Source organism: Notolepis coatsorum, assembly GCF_963971535.1.
Source record: "Notolepis coatsorum genome assembly, chromosome: 18".
Taxonomy (NCBI): Eukaryota; Metazoa; Chordata; class Actinopteri; order Aulopiformes; family Paralepididae; genus Notolepis; species Notolepis coatsorum.
The window spans coordinates 5,343,001-5,360,321 of NC_140182.1; the positions used below are offsets into that span (position 1 = coordinate 5,343,001).

General features: G+C 40.6%; 1 protein-coding gene across 8 annotated transcripts in view; it reads left to right on the forward strand.

Moving 5' to 3' along the window:
• Window positions 1-11,122, forward strand: part of LOC311245635 (NLR family CARD domain-containing protein 3-like) — a 30,108-nt gene extending 18,986 nt beyond the window's left edge. For 6 of the 8 annotated variants that reach the window (XM_084335548.1, XM_084335552.1, XM_084335551.1 and 3 more), the window contains 8 exons: window positions 279-452; window positions 1,203-1,376; window positions 2,547-2,720; window positions 3,899-4,072; window positions 4,807-4,980; window positions 6,153-6,329; window positions 8,740-8,898; window positions 10,131-11,122. In XM_084335548.1, the coding sequence (XP_084191674.1) occupies window positions 279-452; window positions 1,203-1,376; window positions 2,547-2,720; window positions 3,899-4,072; window positions 4,807-4,980; window positions 6,153-6,329; window positions 8,740-8,898; window positions 10,131-10,137 (1,213 nt within the window). In that variant the 3' untranslated portion in view covers window positions 10,138-11,122. The remainder of the gene's footprint in view (window positions 1-278; window positions 453-1,202; window positions 1,377-2,546; window positions 2,721-3,898; window positions 4,073-4,806; window positions 4,981-6,152; window positions 6,330-8,739; window positions 8,899-10,130) is intronic. The other 2 variants (XM_084335554.1, XM_084335555.1) reach the window with 2 other exon arrangements.
• The last annotated feature ends 6,199 nt before the right edge of the window (window positions 11,123-17,321 follow it).

Consider the following 17,321-nt stretch of genomic DNA (forward strand, 5'->3'; position numbering starts at 1 on the left):
TATATACAACAGTATGAAACACGATATTGCGACGCGCCACAATAATAGACATAGCTCTCACGTTGGGTCCGTGTTGCAAACTGAACCCAAACCTAATGAAATGAAAGTTCATTCATGTTCCTCTACTTTCCCCTCTTTTATTTTCCAGGAAAATGTTTCTATTAAGTATTATTGCTACCACTTTATTTTAATTTTCTTTATTTTACATGTTTCCCTGTTTAAATAAAATAAATACAAATTAAATGTTTCTGGTTTCCTTCCCATCCATCTTCATTCAGGCTGTGGCGCTGTAACCTCTCAGAGAGATCCTGTGAAGCTCTGGCCTCAGTTCTCAGCTCTACCTCCTCCAGTCTGAGAGAGCTGAACCTGAGTGAGAACAAGCTGCAGGATTCAGGAGTGGAGCTGCTCTCTGCTGGACTGAAGAGTCCACACTGTAAACTGGAGACTCTCTGGTCAGTATTATATTGAGACACATTTTAATCAAAACAAATCAAACAGAATATTGTATAACGGTTCATTTGTAAAAACAAAAAAATATATACAATATATATATATTGGTGTTGTTACGATGCTGGAATGTCTAAATATTCCTGGGAAAATATTGATATTCGATACCATGAGGCCCTTTTTAATTTATTAGCTTCATATACATCACTTTCTTTGATGTTCAAATACAGCTGGTAGGGTTATGGGCTGTGAGTGTGTTGTTTTCATTGTGTGCTGAACGTCTCAGCTTCTCTAATACTTTCAGAGAAATATCACTATTTAAACATATTTCTTCTCATAATAGATTAGGTCTTAAAAAAAGTATTATCAATATTGAAAAATCTATATATTTTACAACACTATATAAGAACAAATTATTACATTAAGGCATTTGTAAACCTAAAACCTGGGCGGGCCTCCTGAGTATAGGGCCTAAGTATGCTCACTGGCTGGTACAGTGAAACAATGCTTGCTCACACTGTGTGCACGCCTGCACGGGTGTAATTCATTCCTAATTCACACAACCTCATATTGTGGTTGTTAATGAAAGTTCATTCATGTTCATCTACTTTCCCCTCTTTTATTTTCCAGGAAAATTTTTCTATTAAGTATTATTGCTACCACTTTATTTTAATTTTCTTTATTTTACATGTTTCCCTGTTTAAATAAATACAAATTAAATGTTTCTGGTTTCCTTCCCATCCATCTTCATTCAGGCTGGACACCTGTTTCCTCTCAGAGAGATCCTGTGAAGCTCTGGCCTCAGTTCTCAGCTCTACCTCCTCCAGTCTGAGAGACCTGGACCTGGGTCACAACCATCTGCAGGATTCAGGAGTGGAGCTGCTCTCTGCTGGACTGAAGAGTCCACACTGTAAACTGGAGACTCTCAGGTCAGTATTATATTGAGACACATTTTACTCAAAACAAATCAAACAGAATATTGTATAATGGTTCATTTGTAAAAACAAAAAAATATATACAATATATATATATTGGTGTTGTTACGATGCTGGAATGTCTAAATATTCCTGGGAAAATATTGATATTCGATACCATGAGGCCCTTTTTAATTTATTAGCTTCATATACATCACTTTCTTTGATGTTCAAATACAGCTGGTAGGGTTATGGGCTGTGAGTGTGATGTTTTCATTGTGTGCTGAACGTCTCAGCTTCTCTAATACTTTCAGAGAAATATCACTATTTAAACATATTTCTTTTCATATGTTAGATTAGGTCTTAAAGGGGAACTATTTTACTATTTCTTTCACTATTTGGGCACTTTTACACAATTCCTGTGAGTCTATGGAACACCTCTGTAATATATATATTTTTTTTTATTCATTGTTTTGTATTTCTAATCAAGTCCTCAAAAACAGCATTTTTCTACCTCAAGATCTCGAGCTGTTTTGAGCCTGGGCTCCTAAACCACTGAGCACCGTCGGCCTGAACATTAACATGCAGCAGTGTCTCTCTGACATCACATATAGGCACATTTTCAAACGACTCAGTTCAGTGAGGGTGAATATTGTGAGAGGAGAATTGGAAGAATGCGCCAATATGAGAATTTTGAGACATAGATCATATTAATATAAGTCCACATAGCTAGGAAACAATGCTAAACACTCCAAAAGGCCATTTATAAGATAGTTCCCCTTTAAAAGAATTATTATCAATATTGAAAAATCTATATATTTTACAACACTATATAAGAACAAATTATTACATTAAGGCATTTGTAAACCTAAAACCTGGGCGGGCCTCCTGAGTATAGGGCCTAAGTATGCTCACTGGCTGGTACAGTGAAACAATGCTTGCTCACACTGTGTGCACGCCTGCACGGGTGTAATTCATTCCTAATTCACACAACCTCATATTGTGGTTGTTAATGAAAGTTCATTCATGTTCATCTACTTTCCCCTCTTTTATTTTCCAGGAAAATGTTTCTATTAAGTATTATTGCTACCACTTTATTTTAATTTTCTTTATTTTACATGTTTCCCTGTTTAAATAAATACAAATTAAATGTTTCTGGTTACCTTCCCATCCATCTTCATTCAGGCTGTGGCGCTGTAACCTCTCAGAGAGATCCTGTGAAGCTCTGGCCTCAGTTCTCAGCTCTACCTCCTCCAGTCTGAGAGAGCTGACCCTGAGGGACAACAACCTGGAGGATTCAGGAGTGGAGCTGCTCTCTGCTGGACTGAAGAGTCCACACTGTAAACTGGAGAAACTCTGGTCAGTATTATATTGAGACACATTTTACTCAAAACAAATCAAACAGAATATTGTATAATGGTTCATTTGTAAAAACAAAAAAATATATACAATATATATATATATTGGTGTTGTTACGATGCTGGAATGTCTAAATATTCCTGGGAAAATATTGATATTCGATACCATGAGGCCCTTTTTAATTTATTAGCTTCATATACATCACTTTCTTTGATGTTCAAATACAGCTGGTAGGGTTATGGGCTGTGAGTGTGTTGTTTTCATTGTGTGCTGAACGTCTCAGCTTCTCTAATACTTTCAGAGAAATATCACTATTTAAACATATTTCTTTTCATATGTTAGATTAGGTCTTAAAGGGGAACTATTTTACTATTTCTTTCACTATTTGGGCACTTTTACACAATTCCTGTGAGTCTATGGAACACCTCTGTAATATATATATATTTTTTTTATTCATTGTTTTGTATTTCTAATCAAGTCCTCAAAAACAGCATTTTTCTACCTCAAGATCTCGAGCTGTTTTGAGCCTGGGCTCCTAAACCACTGAGCACCGTCGGCCCCGCCTGAACATTAACATGCAGCGGAGTCTCTCTGACATCACAGATAGGCACATTTTCAAACGACTCAGTTCAGTGAGGGTGAATATTGTGAGAGGAGAATTGGAAGAATGCGCCAATATGAGAATTTTGAGACATAGATCATATTAATATAAGTTCACATAGCTAGGAAACAATGCTAAACACTCAAAAAGGCCATTTATAAGATAGTTCCCCTTTAAAAGAATTATTATCAATATTGAAAAATCTATATATTTTACAACACTATATAAGAACAAATTATTACATTAAGGCATTTGTAAACCTAAAACCTGGGCGGGCCTCCTGAGTATAGGGCCTAAGTATGCTCACTGGCTGGTGCAGTGAAACAATGCTTGCTCACACTGTGTGCACGCCTGCACGGGTGTAATTCATTCCTAATTCACACAACCTCATATTGTGGTTGTTAATGAAAGTTCATTCATGTTCATCTACTTTCCCCTCTTTTATTTTCCAGGAAAATGTTTCTATTAAGTATTATTGCTACCACTTTATTTTAATTTTCTTTATTTTACATGTTTCCCTGTTTAAATAAATACAAATTAAATGTTTCTGGTTTCCTTCCCATCCATCTTCATTCAGGCTGGAGTTCTGTGAACTCTCAGAGAGATCCTGTGAAGCTCTGGCCTCAGTTCTCAGCTCTACCTCCTCCAGTCTGAGAGAGCTGCACCTGAGGGGCAACTACCTGGAGGATTCAGGAGTGGAGCTGCTCTCTGCTGGACTGAAGAGTCCACACTGTAAACTGGAGAAACTCGGGTCAGTATTATATTGAGACACATTTTACTCAAAACAAATGAAACAGAATATTGTATAATGGTTCATTTGTAAAAACAAAAAAATATATACAATATATATATTGGTGTTGTTACGATGCTGGAATGTCTAAATATTCCTGGGAAAATATTGATATTCGATACCATGAGGCCCTTTTTAATTTATTAGCTTCATATACATCACTTTCTTTGATGTTCAAATACAGCTGGTAGGGTTATGGGCTGTGAGTGTGATGTTTTCATTGTGTGCTGAACGTCTCTTTCAGAGAAATATCACTATTTAAACATATTTCTTTTCATATGTTAGATTAGGTCTTAAAAAAATTATTATCAATATTGAAAAATCTATATATTTTACAACACTATAAGAACAAATTATTACATTAAGGCATTTGTAAACCTAAAACCTGGGCGGGCCTCCTGAGTATAGGGCCTAAGTATGCTCACTGGCTGGTACAGTGAAACAATGCTTGCTCACACTGTGTGCACGCCTGCACGGGTGTAATTCATTCCTAATTCACACAACCTCATATTGTGGTTGTTAATGAAAGTTCATTCATGTTCATCTACTTTCCCCTCTTTTATTTTCCAGGAAAATGTTTCTATTAAGTATTATTGCTACCACTTTATTTTTATTTTCTTTATTTTACATGTTTCCCTGTTTAAATAAATACAAATTAAATGTTTCTGGTTACCTTCCCATCCATCTTCATTCAGGCTGATCAGCTGTAAACTCTCAGAGAGATCCTGTGAAGCTCTGGCCTCAGTTCTCAGCTCTACCTCCTCCAGTCTGAGAGAGCTGACCCTGAGTGAGAACAAGCTGCGGGATCCAGGAGTGGAGCTGCTCTCTGCTGGACTGAAGAGTTCACACTGTAAACTGGAGACTCTCGGGTCAGTATTATATTGAGACACATTTTAATCAAAACAAATGAAACAGAATATTGTATAATGGTTCATTTGTTAAAACAAAAAAATATATACAATATATATTGGTGTTGTTACGATGCTGGAATGTCTAAATATTCCTGGGAAAATATTGATATTCGATACCATGAGGCCCTTTTTAATTTATTAGCTTCATATACATCACTTTCTTTGATGTTCAAATACAGCTGGTAGGGTTATGGGCTGTGAGTGTGATGTTTTCATTGTGTGCTGAACGTCTCAGCTTCTCTAATACTTTCAGAGAAATATCACTATTTAAACATATTTCTTTTCATATGTTAGATTAGGTCTTAAAGGGGAACTATTTTACTATTTCTTTCACTATTTGGGCACTTTTACACAATTCCTGTGAGTCTATGGAACACCTCTGTAATATATATATATTTTTTTTATTCATTGTTTTGTATTTCTAATCAAGTCCTCAAAAACAGCATTTTTCTACCTCAAGATCTCGAGCTGTTTTGAGCCTGGGCTCCTAAACCACTGAGCACCGTCGGCCCCGCCTGAACATTAACATGCAGCGGTGTCTCTCTGACATCACAGATAGGCACATTTTCAAACGACTCAGTTCAGTGAGGGTGAATATTGTGAGAGGAGAATTGGAAGAATGCGCCAATATGAGAATTTTGAGACATAGATCATATTAATATAAGTCCACATAGCTAGGAAACAATGCTAAACACTCCAAAAGGCCATTTATAAGATAGTTCCCCTTTAAAAGAATTATTATCAATATTGAAAAATCTATATATTTTACAACACTATATAAGAACAAATTATTACATTAAGGCATTTGTAAACCTAAAACCTGGGCGGGCCTCCTGAGTATAGGGCCTAAGTATGCTCACTGGCTGGTACAGTGAAACAATGCTTGCTCACACTGTGTGCACGCCTGCACGGGTGTAATTCATTCCTAATTCACACAACCTCATATTGTGGTTGTTAATGAAAGTTCATTCATGTTCATCTACTTTCCCCTCTTTTATTTTCCAGGAAAATGTTTCTATTAAGTATTATTGCTACCACTTTATTTTAATTTTCTTTATTTTACATGTTTCCCTGTTTAAATAAATACAAATTAAATGTTTCTGGTTTCCTTCCCATCCATCTTCATTCAGGCTGTGGCGCTGTAACCTCTCAGAGAGATCCTGTGAAGCTCTGGCCTCAGTTCTCAGCTCTACCTCCTCCAGTCTGAGAGAGCTGTACCTGAGTGAGAACTACAAGCTGCTGGATTCAGGAGTGGAGCTGCTCTCTGCTGGACTGAATAGTCCACACTGTAAACTGGAGAAACTCGGGTCAGTATTATATTGAGACACATTTTACTCAAAACAAATCAAACAGAATATTGTATAATGGTTCATTTGTAAAAACAAAAAAATATATACAATATATATATTGGTGTTGTTACGATGCTGGAATGTCTAAATATTCCTGGGGAAATATTGATATTCGATACCATGAGGCCCTTTTTAATTTATTAGCTTCATATACATCACTTTCTTTGATGTTCAAATACAGCTGGTAGGGTTATGGGCTGTGAGTGTGTTGTTTTCATTGTGTGCTGAACGTCTCAGCTTCTCTAATACTTTCAGAGAAATATCACTATTTAAAAGGGAACTATTTTACTATTTCTTTCACTATTTGGGCACTTTTACACAATTCCTGTGAGTCTATGGAACACCTCTGTAATATATATTTTTTTTTTATTCATTGTTTTGTATTTCTAATCAAGTCCTCAAAAACAGCATTTTTCTACCTGAATATCTCGAGCCGTTTTGAGCCTGGGCTGCAGGTGCAGGTCCAGCCACTGTGTGCAGCTCATCTTGTATCTCAACATTAACATGCAGCGGTGTCTCTCTGACATCACAAATCATCACATTTTCAAATGACTCAGTTCAGTGAGGGTGAATATTGTGAGAGGAGAATTGGAAGAATGCGCCAATATGAGAATTTTGAGACATAGATCATATTAATATAAGTTCACATAGCTAGGAAACAATGCTAAACACTCAAAAAGGCCATTTATAAGATAGTTCCCCTTTAACCATTATTATTATTATCAATATATATTGAAAAATCTATATATTTTACAATACTATATAAGAAGAAATTATTACATAAAGGCCAGCTCTGTAAATCTATAAATAAGATTGTAAAATGTTTTGCAAGTATAATACTAATTTTATTATTACTATTCAGCATTTCGTTCTAAAAAAGAGAGAGAGGTTGTGTGAGAATGGGGTTTGGCGGAGCCCAATAGCAGAACACAGGAGAAGAGAGAATGGAGCGTTTTAGGGTGTTTTAATGTTGTTCCCCAAGCAGACAGTGTAACAGCAGGAATGTGCAACACACAGGTATAGGAATGTTCTTGGGGGGTGAGGACAGGTGCACTCCCTGTGCAGCACGGGGCAGAAGACACAGGTCTGTGTCGTGGGTGAGAGCAGGAGCACTCCTTGTGCAGCACGGGATGTCCAGGTAGCTTGTGTACTGGAGCGGAGGTCCTGGGCACATGGAGAACAGGGGTTCTGTCAAGGAATAACAACAAGAACAGGTTTGCAAGGCTTAGGTTGCGTCGTCGTACCTAGGTAGCTAGTTTAACACTACGACGAGGTCTGGACACGATCTGCAGATAGATGTACCGTCTCGTTGATCAGGGGATGAGGTACAGCCGTGTTGATTGATGAGCTTGGCAGCGTGTGAATCCGGGGGAAGGGGTGCTGCCCATATATGGGTGTGAGGCTTCCGTTGTGAATGTGGGAGTGGGTGAGGAGGAGTGAAGAAGGATCTCGCCGTGATTATGACAGGTTGTGGTTTAGAACTCTTAAAACACACAATTATGTTTCTGAGTTTTATAAGGATTATCTCAGCCAAAAGACAAACTCAGGAAGAGCTTTTAGCCTTCAAATCATATGAAGAACGACAACAGGAAATGATCATAGCTGAAGAAAAGGTGTAGAGGTCTTTCAATGGAAATGTTTTGCCTTCTCTTTTCACCTAAGGTGGAAACCTGGAAGATTCACACATTATTATATTGATGGAGACTGGAGCTAACAACAGTGGCTATAATGACACTGAGCATATGCGTCAAGCTAGACTAGCCTATACAGTAAATGTAGGTTTGCAGTCATGAACTCCAAGCAAAAAATTGTCAAAAGTAAAAAAATGAAGAAAAAAAATGTACCACGTGTTAGTATTAGTAACGCTGAACTCTCCACTAGGTGGTAGTATTGATTAAACTGTACTTTGAAGAAGTCTTTATTGCACGCATTGCAACTTAGTCATGCAGCGACACACACATGCGATGGGACACATAGGAAACACACACACTGTCGATGACATTTTGTCTCTCCACTTGACCTATCCCGCTGTCCTTCCCCCCAAGGGCAGCCGGGAGCAGACATGGGTTGCGGTGTGGGGCCGCACCTGGGGACCAATCCAAGTGCTCATGTCCATCTTTGTCAGGGATACAGCAGTGTTAGCAATCTGTTCTGCATGTTTTTCCTTTGGTTTTATCTCTTTTTCTGGAGGGGAAACCCTTCCGAGCACGTGGGATGACATGCAAACTCCACAGAGAAATGCCCGGGAGATACCCCACATGGGTACCTGGCAACCTGGTCCCCAGGACCTTCTTGCTGTGAGGCAACAGTGTTAACCACTACACCACTGTGCTGCGTCATTGTATTAATAATGCTGAACTCTCTGCAGGCTGACACGCTGCGGGGTTACTGACGAAGGCTGTGATGCTCTGGCCTCAGCTCTCAGCTCCAACCCCTCCCACATGAGAGAGCTGTACCTGAATGACAATAGGAGTATCTCAAGAGACTCAAGAGAGAAGCTGTTGTCTCTTGGACTGGACAAACTCAGGTATGTATACTGTTGTTTAGCTCTGGACCAATACATTGAACAGTGGTTTTAAATATAAAACGACCAGTGGAGGGTGATTACAAAGTCATTTCCACAGAGCGGAGATTGTTCTGGTCAACAATAATAGATTTAGTGTACATTGGAATATTTTATCTATTACCTCATTTTCTAAATGGAATTATATTTGTAATTATGCAAAGAATAGTTTAATCAGACAGGTTCTGCCTACAGTGCTGAATGCTGACATAGGGTGTGTGTTGAGATGACCTTGCAGCCTGTGGTCATGAGATGATTCGGGTATTTTTTTCAGAAGAGATTGTTTCTTCTTCACATAAGGTCTCTTTCACACCTATAGTTCGGTAGATTCAGGGGTGAAGTTGCAACATTGTTGCATTTTTTCTTTCCACTTTGCCAAGCGCACCAAACGTTCTAAACAAAGCCACGTGATCATGCAGGTCATCTCTTTATTGGACATCATTTTTAATCCCATACCTGCCAACATTATGCTGTGAAAAAGGGGCTTCAAGCCTACAGGAATATTTTTCATTTCTGTAGTTTAGTCCTCATTCCTTGTCATCAGAGGCTGACTGTGCACAGAGGCACAGAGGAGATTTTTACTCTGGGTTGCCAGGTTGTGCGTGAATAATGAAACGTTGTGTATAAAGGGGACGATTTCTCCACCCAATCTGGCAACACATATCCCCCCATACAAAGCCTGATTTCATTCATGTCACTATACAACTTAATTAAAAATATTTTTTGGTAAACAGGAGATTATATAACCTGATGCGCCAGATGGTTTGTTACACAGAATCTTATGATCTCCTGAATCCAGCTGCATCACAAGATAAGAGAATATATGAGTACAAAATAATCATGTGATCTCCCATTGAACAGATATGGCTGGTTTAATAATAAAATAATATGTCAATCACAATCTGTTCTTTTTGGCTCTACAGCCTGAACTACGCTAGACAGCGTAGCATGAGGTGTGTGTGTCTCCATCAGATGTGTGTGTGTGTTAGATAATATATGTGTAAGAGTTGCCGTGGTTACCACACTACCACGGTAACACAATCACGTCACGTCTACCACAGAGTCACACTGATCACCGCTTCACCTGTTTTTCACCGGTTTATTTTAGGCCTGTTGTTTATGTTTCAATTTCGGATTGTAAAAGTAACGTACGTGTGTGTGTGTGTGTGTGTGTGTGTGTGTGTGTGTGTGATCAGATTGTGAATTTTAGGAGGAGACAGCAGGGGACACACACCACTGAGGATAAACGGGGCTACCGTGGACAGGGTGAGCAGCTTCAAGTACCTGGGGGTCCACATCTCAGAGGATCTGACATGGACAACACACATAGACTCAGACGTAAAAAAGGCGAAGCAGCGCCTCTACCACCTGAGACAGTTAAGGAAGTTCAGAGTATCTGGGAAGATACTCCAGTCCTTCTACTCCGGAGCTGTAGAGAGCATCTTGACTGGAAACATCACTGCCTGGTATGGAAACAGCACGGCACAGGACAAGAAGGCCCTACAGAGAGTGGTGCGCTCAGCCGAGCGTACCACGGGTATTGCACTACCACCCCTGCAGGTCCTATACAACAAGAGGTGCAAATCCAGAGCCTGCAGAATAATGAAAGACCCTCACCACCCCAACAACAGCCTGTTCAAGCTGCTGCGGTCAGGCAAACGCCTGCGAACACCAGCAACTAGGACAGAGAGACTTCGGCTCAGCTTCTTCCCCCAGGCCATCAGAGCCTTGAACACTGAACTCTCCACACACAAGCACACATGAGCACACACACAACACACACTGTACACGCTCACACACTAGCAGCCACTTTAACATGAGCACACACACACTCATGCTGCACACGCTCACACTTATGGTCACTTTACAAAAGGAAAGGTCACTTTAAGAATAGTATAGTATAACTTGAGATTGTATAATATAGCATTGTATAGCAGTGTACATAAAGACCCAGTGCCTCATCCGTATCACAGGACCTAGCATGTCCTACCATGCTCTGTAAATAACTCATGTACAGATACCGATATGCCCTACTTTGATTACTTGTATTATTGCACAATGTCGTTCTATTGGATTCTTATTATATTATTATATTTTATTATTGTATTATGCACAATCGTTGCGGGGCAAGATCCCCTGCATTTCATTGTATACTTGTATGCCGTGACAAATAAAACTCTTGACTTGACTTGACTAGACTTGATTTAGCACATGTTAACTATATTCAAGGAAAAATATCTAAGTCAGTAGCAATATTGTATAAATGTAAGGATATATTAAACTACAAAGCCTTGCACATAATTTACTGCTCACTTATACTTCCTTACATTTCTTACTGTGTGGAAGTATGGGGGTCGACATTTAAAAATACAGTAAATCCAATAGTCGTACTGCAAAAGCGGGCCATTCGGAACCTTTTCAAGGCTGGTTACTATGAACACACAAATCCATTGTTTATAAAGTCTCATATTATGAAATTTAATGATTTGGTTTACTATAAAAATATGCAAATAATGTACAGAGCTAAAGCAAAGTTACTCCCAGGTGGGGTGCAAAGGTTTTTTTCAACACATGAAAGAAAATATGATTTGAGAGATATTTGTAAATTTACTGTTCAGAAAGCTAAGAAAGGGATTAAAAGGAGGTGTATTTCTATTATTGGGGTTAACTTGTGGAACAATGCGGATATACAGTTAAGAATGAGGAAAATCGATTTTGGTTTTTAAGAAAAAGGTTTGTAAAGCAATTTTTGAAAAATACAAGGGTGAATAACACTGTTTTGTTTGCTTTTTTTCTTTTTTCTTTTAGAATACTGTTTTGGAATCTACATTTTTGTATTTTTTATTTTATTCTTTTTTAATGCTAAATTTTGAAAAACTACAAGGGTGAAAAACACTGTTTTGCTTGCTTTTTTTCTTTTCTTTATAATACTGTTTTGGAGTAAAACAAAAAACTAAAAATAAATAAAAATTGGTAAGAATATAGGACAGGCACATATAAGCACTATGCTTCAGTCTGTACCTTTTTCAGTCACTGTAAATCAGGGGTCAGCAACCTTTTTGACATGGAGTGCCTGTTTGAAATATAGTTGTAACTAGTGTGCCTCAACAATATTCCATGCATCGTAATTTCTTTTTCTCATAATCAGGTCTTTTTAATGATAATTTTTACATTATTACATCATTATTGTTATTGTTATTATTAACAATATTATTATGATGGTTGTATCAACCCTAAATCTGAGTTGGGGGGGGGGGGGAATGCAATGCAGACAAACAGCTGCATACAGTGCGACCATTTCACTCACATTTGCCCATTCATTTTTGGTGTGCTGTCATAGCTCCACCTACAGGCCTAATGGAGAACACCAGGATGTGAATGGAGGGTGAATGTGAGGTATATCGTGTAAATAAGTTTTGATTGATCGCAAGACTACACTGTAAAAAGAAATATAATAATAAGTTACCAGAACTTAAAAATATTGAGTTCAGTTACTGTGCATTAAGGTTTTCAGTTTTCAATCCATAATAAGTTAACAGAAAAATAAGTACACAACCACATTATTTCAACCTAATAAAACTATGTTTATTGTCATTGTTTTAAGAACACAAGTTGACTTGGTAATACTCACATTTTAAATTAAAAAAAATTTAACATGTGCAATGTTCAATGAAATAGAAAAATAAATAATAAAATGTGTTGATTAATCCCACTGGTCACAATGGTGACCGTAATAATGTTTTTGTTATAAGGCTCTGCAAATGTTACTGAATGATGTAGCAATGTATTTCCAGCTAAATTGAAATAATAAACAAATAAAGGGTCTCAATTAAATATGTGGTAGTAAAAAGAACCTGTGGGAGGATTTCAACAAGATAAATGCGACAACAGTGCAAAATATTTCACTATAATATTTCAAAGCAAAAAAAAAAAAAAACTATAATTATAATTTTTTTTTTTTTTTTTTTTTTTTTAATGCTGCCCCCTGTGCCTATGCAAATGCCCCCGCGTGCCTATACAGGCACGCGTGCCTAGGGTTGCCTACCCCTGCTGTAAATAATCAAATATTGATAAATGATGATGTATATTGTACTTTTTTTTTATGACTGAAAAAATAAAAACTACTACTACTACTACTACTATTTAGCTCAGGCTGGACCCCAACACAGTGATTTAGCTCAGGCTGGACCCCAACACAGTAATTTAGCTCAGGCTGGACCCCAACACAGTGATTTAGCTCAGGCTGGACCCCAACACAGTGATTTAGCTCAGGCTGGACCCCAACACAGTGATTTAGCTCAGGCTGGACCCCAACATAGTGATTTAGCTCAGGCTGGACCCCAACACAGTGATTTAGCTCAGGCTGGACCCCAACACTGATTTAGCTCAGGCTGGACCCCAACACAGTGATTTAGCTCAGGCTGGACCCCAACACAATGATTTAGCTCAGGCTGGACCCCAACACAGTGATTTAGCTCAGGCTGGACCCCAACACAGCACACAGAACCCTCTCTGAGGACACCGGGGGAGAAGGACCAGTCATATCCTGATGACCCAGACAGGTTTGAATACTGGAACCAGGTTCTGTGTAGAGATGGTCTGACTGGCCGCTGGTACTGGGAGGTGGAGAGGATGGGTTGATATAGCAGTGACCTTCAGAGGAATCAACAGGAAAGGAGATGGTGGTGACCAGGGCTTGACGTTAACTTTTTGGCTCACTAGCCACTGTGGCTAGTGGTTTTCCAAGTCACTAGCCACTCAGCATTTTCACTAGCCAAATATCCCCCGCACTCGCGCCCCCACCCAAACGGTTATAAATATAGGTCATTTCTTCTTCACTAACCCCTGCTGGGGACAGTATCATTGTAATCATATACTGCTACACGCCAACTGTACAACTGTGCTTCTGACTCCATTGTTCACTACTGCCTGCGACCAGTGACTCAGCCGCAAAAGGAGCTCCAGTTGGGGCAACGGCTGACTGGGACAAGATGGAGGGTGTAGATGTGGAAGAGTTGTGTTGAACCTAGCAATTACATTGTTGCTCCAAACGCTGTGAACATTATCATTGACACACCTATGCCGTGGCTGTGTTGAACCTAGCAATTACACATGTTTTCGTACCACGCTCGGCGAGCCTCCGAGCGAACACGGAGGACGTCGTGTACCCCCCCCCCTCCTCCCCCGCCACCCTGCATCTGATGACACCGTGCGTTTGAGTCCCAGGTGAGGCTCTTGTTACATGCCGCAGCGAGCCACAGGCGGGCGGGCGGGCGGACGCACCTGACTGCACTATTCTGGGCAAACAAACGACGCTGCCTTGCGGATCCCGGTAATCCAGCGATATTACATATGAATATGGATCCACACCATGGCTCCGCTGTTTGAATTGCCCCGCCCCCCCCCCCCCCCCACTCAGGAAACAGATAACCCGTGCGATGTCACGTTCACATTACAGGCATAACAGAAAGCTGTCGGTGTGACAGGTACATGTAAATGTAAATCTGAAATTAAAGATTTACTGTCTTCTACTATTATGCACTCGTCCACTAAATAATCCTCCTGGCCGTCTCAGACCCACTCCTATCCGAGCTCCGGGAGGGTCATCAAAGAGAAGTCGCCTGTTCTCAGTCCTTGCCCCACAATGGTGGAACGAACTGCCCACCCCAGTTAGGACAGCAGCCGAAACCCGTCCAATCTTTGGCCGTCGACTAAAGACGCACTTCTTCAACCATTATTTGAACAAATAAAAAAAGATATCTAACCCTAACTAACCTTACTGTCATGCACTTGTCCTAATAAACTAACCTACACTGTAGCACTCAACACTGTGATGAACACTGTCACTCAGCTGATAGAGTTGTGCCCTTCCTGATGACTTGTCGTACAGAAGTTGTAAGTCATTTAAATGCCAAATGTAAACTGGAGGCACCCTGAGAACCAGCCAGTCATCTGAACGTGGTGCAGAACAGGTTCCCAGATTCCACTCCAACAGTGTTGTGAGGTCAGGGGGAAGTTTAACAATAAGAACTTTTAAAATAAACACATACCAACGATAGTCACGCCTTTCAACCAGAGAAGAGCGTCCAACCTTTTCGTAAAGGACACAGTGGTGGGTATCATACCTGTCACCGCTAACGGATCTGAGGGCAGAACGATGTCCTGCAGTTTAAGAGTTGAAACCACAGCGTGATTCGTTCGCTGTTTATTTAATCATTTATTTACCTCCACCTGCACCACAAATAATAATAATAATAGTAGTTCCACAACGGCGCGTTTGAACGTGGACCGTCGCCATGGCAACCGGAACACACACATTCTCTCCTGCACAGTTTGCCACTTTGTACAGGTCCACACACACACGCACACACAGGCACGCACACACGACCACACACACGCACGTTACCGCCCGCTGGCACTTTGTATCAATCTACATTCCGTTTATTGTGCAACCGGTGAAATAAGAGTCTGTTGTCGACGCCGACAGTCGCTGTGTGACTCTGATGAGCGATCAGACAGCCCGTCGTTCCATCGTTCCCCGCCTCTCCCGCGGACGGTAGGTAGCCTAATTAACGGTTATTAATAGAACACCCGCGTGGCGGAGTGACGCGTATATATAGTGTTAAAAGTCCCAGTGCTAAGGGCGGCTGGGTGGCGCAGAGGACATTGTGCTCGTCACCAACGCACGAGACACCGGTATCGACTCCGGCTGTCGGCGCTGCCTCCGGCTTGGGCCGGCCGTCATACTGACTCAATTGGCAGAGTTAGCGGGAGGGAAGTCGATGGGGTGGTAATCTGGACGGTGTGGACAGCGACTCCTACAGGTCGGAGAGGGCGCCTGCACAGCAAAAGACAGGAGAGGGCGGGGGCAGTGTGAGCCTCCTACACGTTACTCCTCGCCAATGAGAGTCCGCGCTGGCAGGTGGAACGGGAGCAGCTGGCTGTCTCCATATGTATCGGAGGAAGCATGTGATAGACCTCAGGGCTCCCTAGAATGACCAGTAGGGGGCACATGCGTGCAACGACCAGGTAGTGGAAGGGGGAATTGGCATAACGACTCAATTGGGATGGGAGGAAAAACACAGAAAAATCAGGAGGAGAAAAAGAGGATAAAAAAAAAAGTCCCAGTGCTCTCGTACTGAATATCACAGCACTCATGGGACGCCCTCCCGTCCAATCAAACGACTCGGTCGGAACTAATAATAATAATAATAATAATAATAATAATAATAATAATAATAATAATAATAATAATAATAATAATAATAATAATAATAATAATAAATTTTATTTGTATAGCACCTTTCATACAGAAACTGCAGTTCAAAGTGCTTCACAACAGAAAAAAGACGAGGGATAAAATGAGCACATAAAGTGCAGACATATAAAATCACAGTTTTTCACATTAGGATCCAACATCCCAACAGGCCACCTTGTTTCTGGTTTGATTCATTTAAAAAAATAGACAATAATAAAAAGAGTAAGTAATAGACAGAGTAAAATAGTGCAATAGTGCAGTGCAATAAAATAGTAGAATAGAATAGATAAAGATCCCTTCTCTCATCCTATACGGGGTTCCCTCTCCCCGTTAGAGATCCCTCCTCTCATCCAATAAGGTGTTCCCTCTCCCCGTTAGAGATCCCTCCTCTCATCCTATACGGGGTTCCCTCTCCCCGTTAGAGATCCCTCCTCTCATCCGATATGGTGTTCCCTCTCCCCGTTAGAGATCCCTCCTCTCATCCTATACGGGGTTCCCTCTCCCCGTTAGAGATCCCTCCTCTCATCCGATATGGTGTTCCCTCTCCCCGTTAGAGATCCCTCCTCTCATCCTATACGGTGTTCCCTCTCCCCGTTAGAGATCCCTCCTCTCATCCTATACGGTGTTCCCTCTCCCCGTTAGAGATCCCTCCTCTCATCCTATACGGGGTTCCCTCTCCCCGTTAGAGATCCCTCCTCTCATCCTATACGGGGTTCCCTCTCCCCGTTAGAGATCCCTCCTCTCATCCTATACGGTGTTCCCTCTCCCCGTTAGAGATCCCTCCTCTCATCCTATACGGGGTTCCCTCTCCCCGTTAGAGATCCCTCCTCTCATCCTATACGGGGTTCCCTCTCCCCGTTAGAGCGGTTTCCCCGAAGCCTGTTTTTGGGATTCGAATTTCGCCCGGGGTTTTTCAAACAGACGTTTGAACCATCGTTTCGTTTAGCTCCTAAAGAATTGTTCTGGTTCAGTACTACTGTCGAGTCATGACTTTAGGCACATTTACGCATATAACGTAGAACATGTGCGCATATTGTTGCGGTTATTAAAACATTTGGAAACATTGTATTATGAAATAAGGCGGGTGAGTGTGAGTGAGTCTCTCTCTCTCTCTCTCTCTTTTTTTTGC